The sequence below is a fragment of the Nerophis lumbriciformis genome, linkage group LG24 (genome assembly GCF_033978685.3).
Source record: "Nerophis lumbriciformis linkage group LG24, RoL_Nlum_v2.1, whole genome shotgun sequence".
NCBI classification, from domain to species: Eukaryota; Metazoa; Chordata; class Actinopteri; order Syngnathiformes; family Syngnathidae; genus Nerophis; species Nerophis lumbriciformis.
The window spans coordinates 17,966,285-17,983,273 of record NC_084571.2 but is presented as its reverse complement, the minus strand read 5'-3'; the positions used below and the strand labels follow the sequence as shown (position 1 = coordinate 17,983,273).

At 44.2% G+C, this 16,989-nt stretch overlaps 1 protein-coding gene and 1 non-coding gene across 3 annotated transcripts in view; both read left to right on the top strand.

Moving 5' to 3' along the window:
* The first annotated feature begins 302 nt into the window (after window positions 1–302).
* On the top strand, window positions 303–374 carry trnap-ugg (transfer RNA proline (anticodon UGG)). Its single transcript has one exon. It is a non-coding gene; the product is annotated as a tRNA-Pro (tRNA).
* A 206-nt stretch (window positions 375–580) lies between these two features.
* Window positions 581–16,989, top strand: part of slc39a14 (solute carrier family 39 member 14) — a 35,539-nt gene continuing 19,130 nt past the window's right edge. For both annotated transcript variants that reach the window (XR_009817506.2, XM_061981745.2), the window contains exons 1-2: window positions 581–776; window positions 10,743–10,985. Coding sequence is in view for 1 of the 2 variants with exons in the window: in XM_061981745.2 (XP_061837729.1) it covers window positions 10,764–10,985 (222 nt within the window). In the remaining variant the exon portion in view is untranslated. The remainder of the gene's footprint in view (window positions 777–10,742; window positions 10,986–16,989) is intronic.

Genomic DNA, 16,989 nt, shown 5'->3' with positions numbered 1-16,989 from the left:
CAGCATCCTTCAATCATACATTTGCAAGTCTTCCGAGGACCCGTGACTCAAGTGAGTACGACAACTAAAAGCAATATCTACGTGCCATTTATCAGTGATAGAGCAGGAAGGGGCTAAGAATAATGTGTTGTAAAATGTTGACATTTGACATGACCCCAGACAGAGAAATAAATAATAGAATAAATTGCATTGATGTTGATTTATGTAAATGTTTTGATACACTTAACATTTTTTACATTTTTGTTTCTGTTTTTTCAAACAGCAGCCGAGCTTTGGGCTAGACATATTTTGAGATTCTGCATGGCTCGTTGGTCTAGGGGTATGATTCTCGCTTTGGGTGCGAGAGGTCCCGGGTTCAAATCCCGGACGAGCCCTGATCTTTTTTTACTCTAAAAACTTAGTTTGTGTGCCAAAGTCCAATCTTCCTTCTTTTTACTCTGCGGTGAAGACTAAAAAGCTAAAAAACTAACTAAAAAACATACTGTACGTGCCACCCTGGCGCCCACATGCAGTCTTACTCGAGGTGACCACACGGGGGCAACGTTGCCATGTTGAAGACACCCCCAAACCTCCAGAGTGACGTCACAGCCGAAAATGACGCCAACATTGTCTTCGCTCGGCTTCTGTGCCTTTTTGTCGTGATGGAGGCAGAAGGAGAGACAAGGCGGACGCCAGTAGGCTTCTCTAGCGCCTACTGACACCTCGACGGCCGGCAGGAGGGGACAGGAGACACCCGCACGCTGCCGTGGAGAGAAGCTGACGTCCGGCATCAGCGGGTAAGCTAACATGCTAACATGCTAGTTAGCTCGCTGAGCTAACTAACTAATTATTTCTCATCGTCTTTATTAATACATGTTTGAAATCATAATTGTCCTCATGCTTTATAATTCTTAAAACTATCTTTTATTTACTGCTTTTTACTTTCATCTTCTTTTCATCCTCTTCCTGCCAACTGACATTGATTTAATACTTTATTATAAACATCTGATTTAATACTTTATTGTAAACATCTGATTTAATTCTTTATTATAAACATCTGATTCAATACTTTATTATAAACATCTGATTTAATACTTTATTATAAACATCTGATTTAATACGTTATTATAAACATCTGATTTAATACTTTATTATTAACACACAATTATTACATTTAATTTAATACTTTGTTATAAAAACACAATTGTTAAATCTGATTTAACACTTTATTATAAAGAGACTGAGGTCTGTTGAGACAGAGACTGAGGCCTAATGGGACAGAGACTGAGGTCTAATGGGACAGAGACTGAGGTCTGTTGGGAAAGAGACTGAGGTCTAATGGGACAGAGTCTGAGGTCTGTTGAGACAGAGACTGAGGCATAATGGGACAGAGACTGAGGTCTAATGGGACAGAGACTGAGGTCTGTTGGGACAGAGACTGAGGTCTAATTGGACAGAGACTGAGGTCTGTTGAGACAGAGACTGAGGTCTAATGGGAAATAGATCAAGGTCTGCTGGGCTTGTGGTGAAGACTGAGGGTTCCTTTGTGTTGCAGAGAGGAGGACAATGTGCTCACTGAAGCAGACCGCTAATGACGGTCCTGATGCTGCCTGACCCAATAATTATGCTTGTGGGCGAACTGCCCTCCAGGTGATGTGGGTGTGACTGGTCCACAGGTGAGGACAGCAGAGGGAGTCAGTGTTGCTCAGGTGGCACAGCAACAACTTCTTAGTCAGGAAAGGCTGACTTGATGAAAAGATCACCTTCATGGACTGGTCTTGTCTGCACCTCTTCCACGTCCAGGTAGGTCTTCTCCTTATGCCCAGTAGATCTTCTCCTTATGCCCAGGTAGGTCTTCTCTTTACGCCCAGTATGTCTTCTCTTTACGCCCAGTATGGCTTCTCTTAACCTACTCAGTGGCCTAGTGGTTAGAGTGTCCGCCCTGAGATCGGTAGGTTGTGGGTTCAAACCCCGGCCGAGTCATACCAAAGACTATAAAAATGGGACCCATTACCTCCCTGCTTGGCACTCAGTATCAAGGGTTGGAATTGGGGGTTGAATCACCAAAAATGATTCCCGGGCGCGGCCACCGCTGCTCACCTCCCAGGGGGTGATCAAGAGTGATGGGTTAAATGCAGAGAATAATTTCGCCACACCTAGTGTGTGTGTGACAATCATTGGTACTTTAACTTTTAACTTTAACTTTCTTTACGCCCTGTAGGTCTTCTCCTTACGCCCAGTAGGTCTTCTCTTTACGCCCAGTATGGCTTCTCTTTACGCCCAGTAGGTCTTCTCCTTACGCCCAGTAGGTCTTCTCTTTACGCCCAGTATGGCTTCTCTTTACACCCAGTAGGTCTTCTCCTTACGCCCAGTAGATCTTCTCTTTACGCCCAGTTTGGCTTCTCTTTACACCCAGTTTGGCTTCTCTTTACGCCCAGGTGGGTCTTCTCCTTACGCCCAGTAGGTCTTCTCCTTACGTCCAGGTGGGTCTTCTCCTTACGCCCAGTATGTCTTTTCCTTACGCTCAGGTCGGTCTTCTCCCTACGGTCAGGTGGGTCTTCTCCTTACGCCCATTGGGGTCTTCTCCTTACGGCCAGGTGGGTCTTCTCCTTACGCCCAGTGGGGTCTTCTTCTTACGGCCAGGTGGGTCTTCTCCTTACGGCCAGGTGGTCTTCTCCTTACGCCCAGTGGGGTCTTCTCCTTACGCCCAGTGGGGTCTTCTCCTTACGGCCAGGTGGTCTTCACCTTACGCCCAGGTGGGTCTTCTCCTTACGCCAGGTGGGTCACCTCCTTACAGCCAGGTGGGTCTTGTCTTCCAGTGTTTCCCCCAGAAATATCTGATGTTTCTATTCCACATTGAATGGATGTAGTTGATGGAGAACCACCCCAGATCTGCTGGCATAGTTGGAAATAGAGCAAAACAACTCTACCGTAACCACTTCTTCCACCTGCGTCAACTGCTTGTCTGTACTTTCCACGAATCACTTTCAGTTTAGTGTCGATAGTTGTTTTTGTGATGTCCTCTTTGCGGTGAGGAAATTCCTCAGATGTCCCTCCAAGTCCATACCGTTCCAAAATAGGGTAAGAATGTCACCATACTTGGACTGGCAAGTTTACCAGTCAACACTTTGTTGAGTTTTGTTAACTTTAAACTCCAAAATTATACTTAAAATTAGCTCTACTTCTCTGTCAGTCCACATATATAATTATTTCTTGCCGTGACCCGCTATTTTTGCTACATGCCGCCTCCGGAAATAACGTTTTGGATGTTTCTGATTGGCTAAAATGGTCTTAAGTCCTAGGCTACAGCGCCCCCCAGTATTTTGGCATGCGTATGACACTCAGTGTATGCGTTTGCTTGGGGACAGAGATAGTTTTTTAAACGCGCACGTGTGGCTGGAGATCTTGTTAAGACCTTAGTTTAGGCGGTGGCTCTTTGTTGCTAAGGCGGCCTGCGGGAAACCCTGTTTTCCACGCTCGGTCGGTCTTCTCCTTATGGACAGGTGGGTCTTCTCTACCACGCCCAGAAAGTCTTCTTCTTACGCCCAGGTGGGTCTTTTATGATGCTAGGGTTTTGTGAGTCCAACAGTGTGTGCATGATGGTGATCATGTGTTAGTGAGTGGTATCAGTGCTGATACTGCCAGTCCACCAGCTGGTATCACGCAGCCTTGGACTCTTTCACACACGCGGCCACCTGTGACCCACCCGAGGCCCATCTGTGACCCACCCCGTGGCCCACCTGTGACCCACCTGTGGCACACCTGTGACTCACCTGTGGCCCACCTGTGACTCATCTGTGGCACACCTGTGACCCACCTGTGGCCCACCTGTGACCCACCTGTGACTCATCTGTGGCACACCTGTGACCCACCTGTGAGTCATCTGTGGCACACCTGTGACCCACTTGTGACTCATCTGTGGCACACCTGTGGCCCACCTGTGACACACTTGTGACTCATCTATGGCACACCTGTGACACCCCTGTGGCACACCTGTAACCCACCTTTGGCACACATGTGGCCCACCTGTAACTCACCTGTGGCACACCTGTGACCCACCTGTGGCACACATGTGGCCTACCTGTGACACACCTGTGGCACACCTGTGACTCACCTGTGGCCCACGTGTGGCACACCTGTGACCCATCTGTGACTCACCTGTGGCACACCCGTGGCACACCTGTGACCTACCCATGACTCACCCGTGACTCACCTGTGACCCACCTGTGACACACCTGTGACACACCTATGACACAACTGTGGCCCACCTGTGACTCACCTGTGGCACACCTGTGACCCACCTGTGGCACACCTGTGACTCACCTGTGACCCACCTGAGGCACACCTGTGGCCCATCTGTGGCACACCTGTGACTCACCTGTAGCCCACCTGTGGCACACCTGTGACTCACCTGTGGAACACCTGTGACTCACCTGTGGCCCACCTGTGACTGCCCAGTGGCACACCTGTATAATAATTGGGTTAGGGTTAGATAATGATATAGTTATATATTATTTTATGTATTTATAAATATGTTATATAAATGTTATATAAATAATAATTGGTAGACTACTTGGTGACTAGAATAAAGCATGCTGAGGTTTCCAGGTGATGGTGGAGGTGTCATGATCAGGGATGTATGTTACACCAGGTGTGACGTGACCACCTGCAGGACTGGGGATGTTGGTGTAGAAAGTGGTTGCTATAAAGAGCCTTGAGAAGAGTTGGTGTAGAAAGTGGTTGCTATAAAGAGCCTTGATAAGAGTTGGTGTAGAAAGTGGTTGCTATAAAGAGCCTTGATAAGAGTTGATGTATAAATTGGTTGCTATAAAGAGCCTTGATAAGAGTTGGTGTAGAAAGTGGTTGCTATAAAGAGCCTTGATAAGAGTTGGTGTAGAAAGTGGTTGCTATAAAGAGCCTTGATAAGAGTTGGTGTAGAAAGTGGTTGCTATAAAGAGCCTTGAGAGGGCAGAGGAATGCAGAGTGTGGTTGGAGAGGAGGAGGAGGGACTGAGTGCTCCACTCGTGGGTTTAGTGGTCTCCTCACCAGCGTGTGCCACCTTTGCATCCTGCCACCAGGCCCCGCCCCCAGGTGAGGTGGAACTGAATGATCCTGTTTGTGAATCATGTATGTTGTGTGAAGAGGGGGTGGGGCCTGTGTGGTGAGGGCAGGAATGTGTCACTCAGGGGAACCTGAGTCTAGACTTCCTGTAACGCCGCACCTTTAAACAGGAACTTCTTCTTCACACCTTTTATGTTGTTTGATGCATTCTAACTACTCAAGTATGGCAAGTAGGAGGTGGCTAACACTATCGTCCTTCTAAAACATCCAAAAACACCAACAATGCTCCATTGACCTGAATATGAACAAGTACTAGTAATATTGTTTATTATAGGTGCTAAAAGGAACTACTTTTAGACTGCTATGTGGAGCTGCTGCATGGCCTCTGAGTTGGTGAAAGTGAATTGTAGATGATAAATCATGTCTCTCACCTGGATAGTAGAAGGTTGTGGACATAATCTGACAAGTTGACCTGCAGATGGCCAGAAAGACACTTAAAGACGCTGTTTTTTTAACCCTTTGTGAGGAGGAGGATATATCAAGATATGCAGTCAATACAAACAAGTATCAAATATGTATAGTTGCATCTTACTCACACATACAAAGTCTCCAAGGCAGAAGCGTATTAGACAGTCGCCAGTAGCAAATGTGTCCGCATCATGAGGCTGGTTTGAATACCACTCGGTGTTGCTAAAGAAAACAAAGTTAAGAACTTTCAGTTGTGGCTGATGTTGGCAGTAGTGTTGTGAAGAGCACATTTCCCATGATGCCTAACGCATGTAGCGTGACACTGACAAGATGTCGTATTCTGTGATGGACAGCATCAAGAAATGATTGTTCCACAAACATGACACTATTACCAGGGGCGGGTGCAGGTCCCAAGCAAAGGGAGAGTTCTTTTCCAAGGACATGGCTACCACACAAATGGCTCATAGCTAGCATTAGCATGTTGATTTGAGCATGTAAAGTCACTTCCTAGTGTAGCAGGAACAGAACCAAGGCAGCATCACTATGAAATTCCTAGTCTTTGAGATCACGCCAGCCAGTGAAAGTCAGGACAATATTGATCCTGACTGCTTTTCTTTTCTTCTCTCCTCAGACAGAACTTTTTGTTTCTTTGGTTGTTTTGGAGCTTCGGCCATGATAGCAGTAATTTCACGTAGGCCTTCTTCTTCTTTTTCTTCTTCTTTTTCTTCTTCTTCTTCTTCTTCTTCTTCTTCTTCTTCCTCTTCTTCTTCTTCCTCATCTTCTTCTCCTTCTTGTCATCCTCCTTCCTCATCTTCTTCTTCTTGTTGTCCTCCTTCCTCATCTTCTTTTTCTTCTTGTCCTCCTTCCTCATCTTCTTCTTCTTTTTTTCTTCTTGTTCTCCTTCCTCATCTTCTTCTTCTTCTTTTTCTTCTTGTTCTCCTTCCTCATCTTCTTCTTCTTCTTTTTCTTCTTGTTCTCCTTCCTCATCTTCTTCTTCTTCTTCTTCCTCTTCTTCTTCTTCTTCTTCTCCTCCTTCCTCATCTTCTTCTTCTCCTTCTCCTTCTTCTTCTTCTTCTTCTTCTTCTTCTTCTCCTTCCTCATCTTCTTCTTCTCCTTCCTCATCTTCTTCTTATTCTTGTTGTCCTTCCTCATCTTTTTCTTCTTCTTCTTCTTCTTCTATTTCTTCTTCTTCTTCTTCTTCTCTTTCCTCTTCTTCTTCTTCTTTTTATTTTTATTTTTCTTCTTTTCCTTCCTCATCTTCTTCTTATTTTTCTTCTACTTCTTCTTCTTATTATTTTTCTTTTTCTTCTTCTTCTTCTCCTTCCTCATACTCTTCTTCTTCTTCTTGTCAGGCTTGTCCCTGACAGTTTGGTTAAGTTTTAGTTTTTCCTCTGTTAGTTTTATTTCCTGTCAGCACTCTTATTTTGGTTCAGTTTCCTGTTTGCCTCTCTGAGTGCTGTGTCCCCTCAGCTGTGGCTGATTGGCACCTGGCCACACCTGGTGTCAATTAGCCTGCTGCTATTTGAACCTACTTTGCACTCCAGTCAGGGCTGGAGTATTGTCACCAGTGACGTGCAGTCACTAGAGGCAGGTGAGGCCCCGCCTCACCTGCCATCATGGAAAGAAAAAAAATTTAAAAAGAAAAAAATATATATTAAATTGTTAAATGTATCCAGTGATTATACTATAAAGTTATTTTCCATTTAACTTCACCAGTTTTAGATTATTTTTATTCAAAATCGCTGAATTTTCACATTTGCCGTTCAAATACTGAGAAGAGACGGTGCGGTGAACAGCAGCCAGTCGAGGCACGTCACTCAGTGCCTCAACATGGACTGACTCGGCTAACTGCTGGTCTGCTGTGCAGTGAGACCGTATTGCTATATGAACTATATTATACATTTCCATAGTTTAGTTAGCTGAGGTATATAATGTACAGTGTATTTTGTCAACAACTGTATGTGTGTAAAGTATTTCTTGTGCTGAGCGATCATAAAACGGCTGCAAAAGACGCACTGGCTGAGGCTCGCCTCCTGCACCCCCGCCGTAGAATGCACGGCAACCCCTGATGGGAGTGTTATATCAACTAAAGCCCTCACTTCAACTTTCCACGTGCAAGATTGAATCTATTTAAAAAAGTCAGCCATCAACCTCACCGCACGTCACTGATTGTCACTATGATTGTCAATGTCGTGTAGCTGTGTCTACCTCTGTCATTAATACTTGTCGTTGTCGCTGTGTCTACTTCTGTTCACTCTGCTCATGTCATAGTTCATTCGTGTCACAGTAAGTGTTTTTGTTTCTTGTCCACAGTTTAGCCTTTGTGCTAGTTTTTGTTCATAGCCAAGTTTGTTCTCCGCCTTGTGTGCCTTTTGTTTGTACCCTTTTGTTTGTTTCTTGTTATAGAGTTAAATTAAATCATGTTTACCTGCACCAAGCCTGCCGTCTCTGCATCTTGGGGTTCGTCACCTACACACTCTGACAGAATTGACAGAATACTCCAGCCTCCTAACACGAATCCCGCAGAGACTTCGATCGCGGAGAGGCTTGACAGGATTCTTGGGATAATGGCTAAATTAAAGAAACGTTTGGCCGCTTTTCAAGCCCTCTCCCACCCACCCCTGTTGTCTGTGGGCCTATCTGGGGACGTCTGGGATCCGTCCCTTGAGGGGGGGGCTATGAGTAGCTGTGCAGCTGAGGAGGCACAGCTACTCCTCACACAAGTGGGTCTGCAGCAGACGCCACCATCATCTCCGGTGGGCTGGCAGACGCCACCATCATCTCCGGTGTGTCTGCAACCTATGGCGCCATCATCACCGGTGGGTCTGCAACCTACGGCGCCATCATCTCCGGTGGGTCTGCAACCTACGGCGCCTTTATCTCCGGTGGGCCAGCAGACGCCGCCATCATCTCCGGTGGGCCAGCAGCAGAGGGCGCCACCATCCTCTCCGGTGGGCCAGCAGCAGAGGGCGCCACCATCCTCTCGTCGGCCACGGATGTGGTCGTTCCATGGGCGACCGCCTCGCCAATTGCGGCGGCGTTCAACTCGCCGTCGCCACCTGATTCTTCCCCGCTGATTGTGGGGACATTTGGCCTGGTGGCCCACCTCCTTGTCCACCCTCCACCCTCCCGTGACTTTGGACAGTTTTTTTTGGGGGGGGGGGTTTCTAGAACGTCTGGTATCCGTTATGGGAAGGGGGGCTACTGTCAGGCTTGTCCCTGACAGCTTGGTTAAGTTTTAGTTTTTCCTCTTGTTTGTTTTATTTCCTGTCAGCACTCTTATTTTAGGTTCAGTTTTCTGTTTGTCTCTCTGAGTGCTGTGTCCCCTCAGCTGTGGCGGATTGGCACCTGGCCACATCTGGTGTCAATCAGCCAGCTGCTATTTGAACCTGCTTTGCACTCCAGTCAGGGCTGGAGTATTGTCGTTCGAGCTGATACTTGTCGATGTCTTTGTTTGCGTTAAGCTGTTCCTGTTTAATAGTTCCTATAGCTATTTACAGTTTGCTGTCTCCTAACTTCTTGTTTTTCTGTTAGCTATATCCAGTTAGCCGTTAGTTATTCCTAGTTCCTGTTTGCTCGTTCCTGTTCCCTGTCTCCAGTTTGCCTGTGCCTGTTTCCTGGTTTGTGTTTTGCCTTATTTTTATGGACATTAAATCATGTTTTCCTGTACCAAGCCTGCCTTCTCCGCATCTTGGGGTTCGTCAACAACACTACGTGACACTTCTTCTTTTTCTTCTTCTTTTTCGTGTGGAGTCATGAAGAGAAGGTTGATGTTTGGGAGTGGGAGCTGAGCACCAATGAAAGTACCTTCTGTCCAGTAACGTGCAGTGAGGTTCATGGCTGGTGAGGCACTGACTTCATCACAGTCAGATTTACAAACATATGAACCCTAAAGAGTATCTTATTCACCATTTGATTGGCAGCAGTTAAGGGGTTATGTTTAAAAGCTCATACCAGCATTCTTCCCTGCTTGGCACTCAGCATCAAGGGTTGGAATTGGGGGTTAAATCACCAAAAATTATTCCCGGGTGCTGCCCACTGCTCCCCTCACCTCCCAGGGGGTGAGCAAGGTGATGGGTCAAATGCAGAGGACAAATTTCACCACATCTAGTCTGTGTGTGACAATCATTGGTACTTAAACTTAACTTTAACTTTACACATACAAACTATAGCACACAAAAAAGCACATTTAATTAAAAAAAACGTTATTATGGTCTTACCTTTACTTATAAATGAAGTCCATGTGCCGCTCCTTTTGAACAAAAGCATCGATAACTTGTTTATAGAAGTCTTCCTTATCTTTCTTCAGTTTTAAAAGTCTCTCTGTCTCGATGGAGATCTTTCTTTAATTAATACATCCTGCTTTGATTGAAAGTCCAGTTCAGAAAACTGTTTTATTTTAGATATGTAATCCTCCATGTTAAAAGTCCAGGCGAGAGGAAAAAATAAAAGATCGCTAACTGTTGCTGCTTGTTGTCACTTATTCTGCAGCCGAGTAGTCGCAGAAATGATCTCTGGGATTACTAGCGCCCTCTACCACCATGAGGCGGAATTACTGCGAGCCTCAGCCAGTGCGTCTTCGCAGCCGTTTTATGATTGCTCAGCATAAGAAATACGTTACACACATACAGTTGTTGACAAAATACACTGTACATTATATACCTCAGCTAACTAAACTATGGAAATGTATAATATAATTCATGTAGCAATACGGTCTCACTGCACAGCAGGCCAGCAGTTAGCCGAGTCATTGCGCAATCCATGGTGAGTCTCAAGTGGCTGCTGATCACCGCAAGTATTTTCTCAGTATTTGAACGGCAAATGTGAAAATTCAGCGATTTTGAATAAAAATAATCTAAAACTGGTGAAGTTAAATGGAAAATAACTTTATAGTATAATCACTGGATACATATAACAATTTAATTAATTTTTTTTCTTTTTACATTTTTTTTCTTTCCATGATGACACGTGAGGCCCCGCCTCACCTGCCTCCCCTGACTGCACGTCACTTCTTCTGTCCAGCATTAAAGAAGTAGGAAGAAGGCCATCTTAGTGTCCAAGTACATTGTAGTAAGGACGGTGTATTAGCATTAAAGAAGTAGGAAGAAGGCCATCTTAGTGTCCAAGTACATTGTAGTAATGAGGGTGTATCAGCTGGAAGAAGTCATGTTTGGGACACAGCAGTACCTAAATGCGTCACCACAAACCCGATGGTGTTTTTGTTTCCCCCACAGTTGAAGGTCCAGTCCGAGGCCATGTTGACTTGTCACGGCCTCCTCCGCTCTCTGGTCCTGGCCACGGTCCTGCTGCTGGGTCCCGTGCCCCCGGTCTACGGTCAGGAGGAGTCTCCTGCTCAGGTGCTGTCAGACCTGCTGTCTCGCTACGGGGACAACAGTACCATCAGTGTTCCTCAGCTGCGCTCCCTGCTGGGGCTCCTCGGTCATGGAGCCACGCCCCCCAGGTCAAACAAGTCCAAGGTAAACAAAACTACCCCTACTTTTTTCCTACACTTTGAGACCTGCGGTTTATAAAACGGTGCGGCGAATTTATGGATTTTTCTTGGCTGGTGGCCGTAATAAAAAGTTTTCACCAAAAAGAAGAAGCAAATAGATTGAGAAAGGGTGTTATTGTTTGTAACGTGGCACCATCTTTTGTTTGTGCTGTGGCGCCATCTTGTGGAGCAGTTCTCTCACTGCAGCTGCAGCAGAGTCCTTCCATCTACCCAGAGGGCAGGGGTCGGCAAACCAAAACGTTGAAAGAGCCATATTGGACCAAAAATACAAAAAAAATAATCTGTCTGGAGCCGCAAAAAATGAAAAACCGTTTATAAGTGCTATAATGAAGGCAATACATGATATAAGTGTCTACATTACCTATAATAGCCTAATATCAAAATGACTACAGTGTTTCCCACAGGACAGGCATCTATTTGCGGTGGTGTGGCCGGCCGGCCGGGGGGAGGGGGGGGTTTGGGCGGCGGGGGGGAGGTCAGGGGGGGGGTTTGGGCGGCGATGACCAAGAAGAACGCGGAGTTGGAATATAATTACAACACTTTATGTACATTTTTATATACAGATTTGAACAATTAGTTATTCACTGAAATATATTAATTGTGGTTCTTACAAAAAATATATCTTATAAAATATCAAAGCTAAAATGTCTCTTAAAGCTCTGCCCCTTTAATTAGTGCATACTAAATAATTTAACTTTAGCCTACTACTACAACCATATTATTTACCAGCAACAAAGTGAAGCTATACTCCAATATTTTACAAAAGTAACAAATAAACAGATAATACCTCCTGTGGTCTGGACTGTAGGCCTACCTCCTCTCCAAGTCGAGCCCTTTTCGGCCGTTGGAAATATTTTTCTATATTCATCTGTGTGAAGGAGTGAACATCCAACATTAGAATTTATTACTAACAACAGAAGCGCTCTATGTACAGTGCCGTCTAACCTTAAGCGGCAGCAGCTCAACACATGCAGGAGCCAGTGCTCATGGCTTATATCTTACTAAAATCCTTCCCGTTTACTATTTACAACACTACACAGTATTTATTATTATTATTATTATCTATAATTACATTTAAATGGCATTGCATACATGTAAAATTAAATGCTATTTCACATTATTTGACCAGTAGCAGTTACACTCATCTGAACAGGTCAGCCACCTGTTTAAAGCCTAATCACAGTTCACATCTTGAAATGAAGGGCCTTTAATGGCCAAAGCATTAACCTGGACAGCTTTTTAAGAGCTGCTTGGCTCAGATTTTATTCTTTTCATTGCATTCACATGCTGCAATGGACAGTGGACAATTTAGCTTCAGTATTAATGCAATATCTGAAGCACCGTCTCCACGTGTGTTTATTGACAACAGGGTTATAACCTGGACACGTTAGCTCGTCGAATGAAAACACCTGACTGTTACTACGTGCGTCTGCCCCGCCCCCCGAGCAAACAGCGGCGATGTTAATAAAGCAGCGTCAGGCTGCTCACGTCCGTGAAACGCCAAGACGTCTTACCCTCGTATTTTCATCCGGTCGGTCCGTTCCGTCCTCTTCTTCTTCTTCTTCTTCTTCTTCTTCTTCTTCTTCTTCTTCTGGCGCACCAGGTGAATGAATTGCTATTGGCGAGTTACAATGCATAGTAGGCTACCGCCACCTACTGCACCGGTGTTGTAACTACAAGCTCCATTCACAGACAGAGTCTCATTGCTTTTATGAGCGGTAGAGCGAGTCAAAAGCCGAAAAATCCATTTGTGGCGGACGTAATTCTATCGTGGCGGGCCGCCACAAATAAATGAATGTGTGGGAAACCCTGGACTATGTGTCGCAGGCTAAAGCAAATCTTCGTTGACAGAAATGTTTAAATTTAATATTTATTCTACACATTTTTACAACATTAGAAACCATTAGTAAATCAGAGGCTACTCAGAAAGTGAGATAACTCCTGGTAATTACTGGCTTTTAATGGCCAAAGGTATAGATGTGTGTGTCCAAATTAAAGGAAACCGCAGGCTGTCTTCTTTTAATAGATTTATTACAATCTTTGGCAAGCTAGGTAACATTTGCTGTGGTCTGGAACAAAATGCAGCCAATATTACATACAGATAATGTGTCATGAGACACGCAAAACTAAATTATATACAAAGAGGATAAAAGTAAAGGATATTAAATGAGCTCAAATATACCTACAAGTGAGGCATAATGATGCAATATGTACATATAGCTAGCCTAAATAGCATGTTAGCATTGATTACCTTGCAGTCATGAACTGACTAAAATATGACTGATTAGCACTCCAACAAGTCAATAACATCAACAAAGCTCACCTTTGTGCATTCACGCACAACATGAAACTTTTGGATGGACAAAATGAGACAAAGGAGTGGAAGATTTTACATGTTAATAATCTGTTGCGTCACAGTCCACACTATGTTGAGTTCAAGAACCACCAAAATTAGTAGGACAAAACGATGTTCACCAAATACTCTCATCAGTGAAGCACACACACAAACATGTTAAACTATGGGCTTTCTAACAATTGGGAATAGTTGTGTCATTTTTGTCCTCAAACAAAAAACATACTAAAACCATCAATCAATCAATCAAAGTTTACTTATATAGCCCTAAATCACGAGTGTCTCAAAGGGCTGCACAAGCCACAACGACATCCTTGGCTCAGATCCCACATCTGGGCAAGGAAAAACTCAACCCAATGGGATTACAATGAGAAACCTTGGAGGTGACCGCAGATGTGGGGACCCTCCCCTTGGCGACCGGTGCAATGGACGTCGAGTGGATCTAGTTAATAGTGTGAGAGTCCAGTCCATAGTGGGGCCAGCTGGAGATCGTCTAGGGTGGAGACAAGTCAGCAGCGCAGAGACGTCCCCAACTGATGCACAGATGAGTGGTCCACCCGGGTCCCGACTTTGAACAGCTAGCGCTTCATCTGTGGTCACCAAATCTGTCATGAGCAGAAAAGAGATGGCAAATCAACTGGTCTAAAAGGGGGGTCTTTTTAAAGACTAGAGTATACAAATGAGTTTTAAGATGGGACTTAAATGCTTCTAGTGAGGTAGCATCTCTAACTGTTACCGGGAGGACATTCCAGAGTACTGGAGCCCGAATAGAAAATGCTCTATAGCCCGCAGACTTTTTTGGGGCTCTGGGAATCACTAATAAGCCGGAGTTCTTTGAACGCAGATTTCTTGCCGGGACATATGGTACAATACAATCAGCAAGATAGGATGGAGCTAGACCGTTTAGTATTTGATATGTAATTAGTAAAACCTTAAAGTCGCATCTTAAGTGCACAGGAAGCCAGTGCAGGTGAGCCAGTATAGGCGTAATATGAATATTTCCCCCATCTTTTACCATTATCAATCATATTTTAAAAAAGCTCCAGGGAGCCACTAGGGCGGCACTAAATAGCCGCATGCGGCTCGAGAACCGCAGGTTGCTGACCCCCGCCCTAGGGCTTTCAACAGGAAGTAGACTTCATACCAATACCTCATACCAATACGTGATACCAAAACTTGATACCAATACCTCATATCAATACCTGATACCAATACGTGCTATCTATACCTAATACCAATACTTGATACCAATACCTGATACCAATACGTGATACCAATACTTGATACCAATACCTGATACCAATACTTGATACTAATACCTCATATCAGTATTTTATACCAATACTTGATACTAATACCTCATACCAATACTGGATATCAATACCTGATACCAATGGTAAATGGTAAATGGGTTATACTTGTATAGCGCTTTTCTACCTTTTTAAGGAACTCAAAGCGCTTTGACACTATTTCCACATTCACCCATTCACACACACATTCACACACTGATGGCGGGAGCTGCCATGCAAGGCGCTAACCAGGACCCATCAGGAGCAAGGGTGAAGTGTCTTGCTCAAGGACACAACAGACGTGACTAGGATGGTAGAATCTGGGGATTGACCCAGGAACCCTCAGGTTGCTGGCACAGCCACTCTTCCAACAGCTCCACGCCGTCCCCAATACCTGACACCAATACTTGAGACCAATACCTGATACCAATACCCAATACCTGATACTAATACCAATACTTGATACGATACTTGATACTGATACCGATACCTGATACCAATACTTGATACCAATACTTGAGACCAATACCTGATACCGATACCAATACATGATACCGATACTTGATACGATACCGATACCTGATACCGATACTTGATACCAATACCTGATACCAATACCGGATACCAATACTTGATACCAATACTAGAGACCAATACCTGAGACCAACACCTGATACCAATACCCGATACCTGATACCCGATATCGATATCTGATACTGATACTTGATACAATACCTGATACAGATACCTGATACCAATACTTGATACCAATACGTGATACCAATACCTGATACCAATACCTTTAAGTGGACCCCGACTTAAACAAGTTGAAAAACTTATTCGGGTGTTACCATTTAGTGGTCAATTGTACGGAATATGTACTTCACTGTGCAATCTACTAATAAAAGTTTCAATCAACCAATCAAACCTGATACCAATACCCACCCTGGTATCGACACTCATCTTTATGGTCTTCCTGGAAGACCAGTGAAATGTTGGTGGACAGAAACCTTATGTGTATGCTGGCTTGATATAAATACGGTCATTGTTAACCATAGGGCCCATTTTTGGAGGGCGGACAAAAATGCTGTGTTTCTCAGCTGTGTATGTGCGGCAGTTGTAATACACTTGTTTACCACTTGTGACAGTAAAGACAAAGACAGTCTATCGTCATAGAGACCTTTCCTAAATTACGACTCAAGTGGTGAAGATGCGTTTTCATTGTAGTGACAGTTTATTTTAGAAACATCCATCCATCCATCCATTTTCTACTGCTTATTCCCTTTCATATGTATAATTATTTAGTCAGAATTTATTTTAGCTCTGTGTAATTATATGTCCCTTCTTTAGTTTATTTTTGTAATTAGCCTGACCAAACACTTGATAACAGTCTGTGACCAACACATGCTTACATAGAATGATGAAGTACCATTCAAATCAGGAGCAATTGTTCATATTTGAGTGGCCCCCGGGCCCCTCTGTAGTGGAAAAGTTTGAAAAGTGATTTTCATGTGACAGATAATAAAAACTATTTAGATGTAGACTTGGCGCTGACTGAGGGCCACATAGTTCTCACGCTTAACGTCATGGAGGATCGTCCCCTGGACCCTTGATAAGCGTTTCATGCGCTGCCAAGGCTGAGAGTCTGTCCAGGGTCTCACGCCACCACCTAGTGACCATGGACTTTATGACCTGGGGCTTTGGGGCCCACTCTAATAATTCATCATCTTACTTTTTTCAATCATATCAATAATCCTACATGACAACCTTGTCAGGAGTATATTTATTAAAGATGATATACTGCATCATCAAGAAAGTATATCAAATAATAATCAATATGTGGAAATACATACTTTAGTCACACTTTTCATGTTGTCATTACTGCCACCTGTGGTGTAAACATGTATTACACCTGAGTACTTGTGTGATGTTGTCATTACTGCCACCTGTGGTGTAAACATGTATTACACCTGAGTACTTGTGTGATGTTGTCATTACTGCCACCTGTGGTGTAAAAGTGTATTACACCTGAGTACTTGTGTGATGTTGTCATTACTGCCACCTGTGGTGTAAAAGTGTATTACACCTGAGTACTTGTTTGATGTTGTCATTACTGCTACAAGTGGTGGACAAGTGTATTACACCTGAGTACTTGTGTCGATTTTGTCATTACTGCCACCTGTGGTGTAAAAGTGTATTACACCTGAGTACTTGTTTGATGTTGTCATTACTGCCACCTGTGCTGTAAAAGTGTAATACATCTGAGTACTTGTGTGATGGGATTTCACGGTGGCAGAGGGGTTAGTGCATCTGCCTCACAATACGAA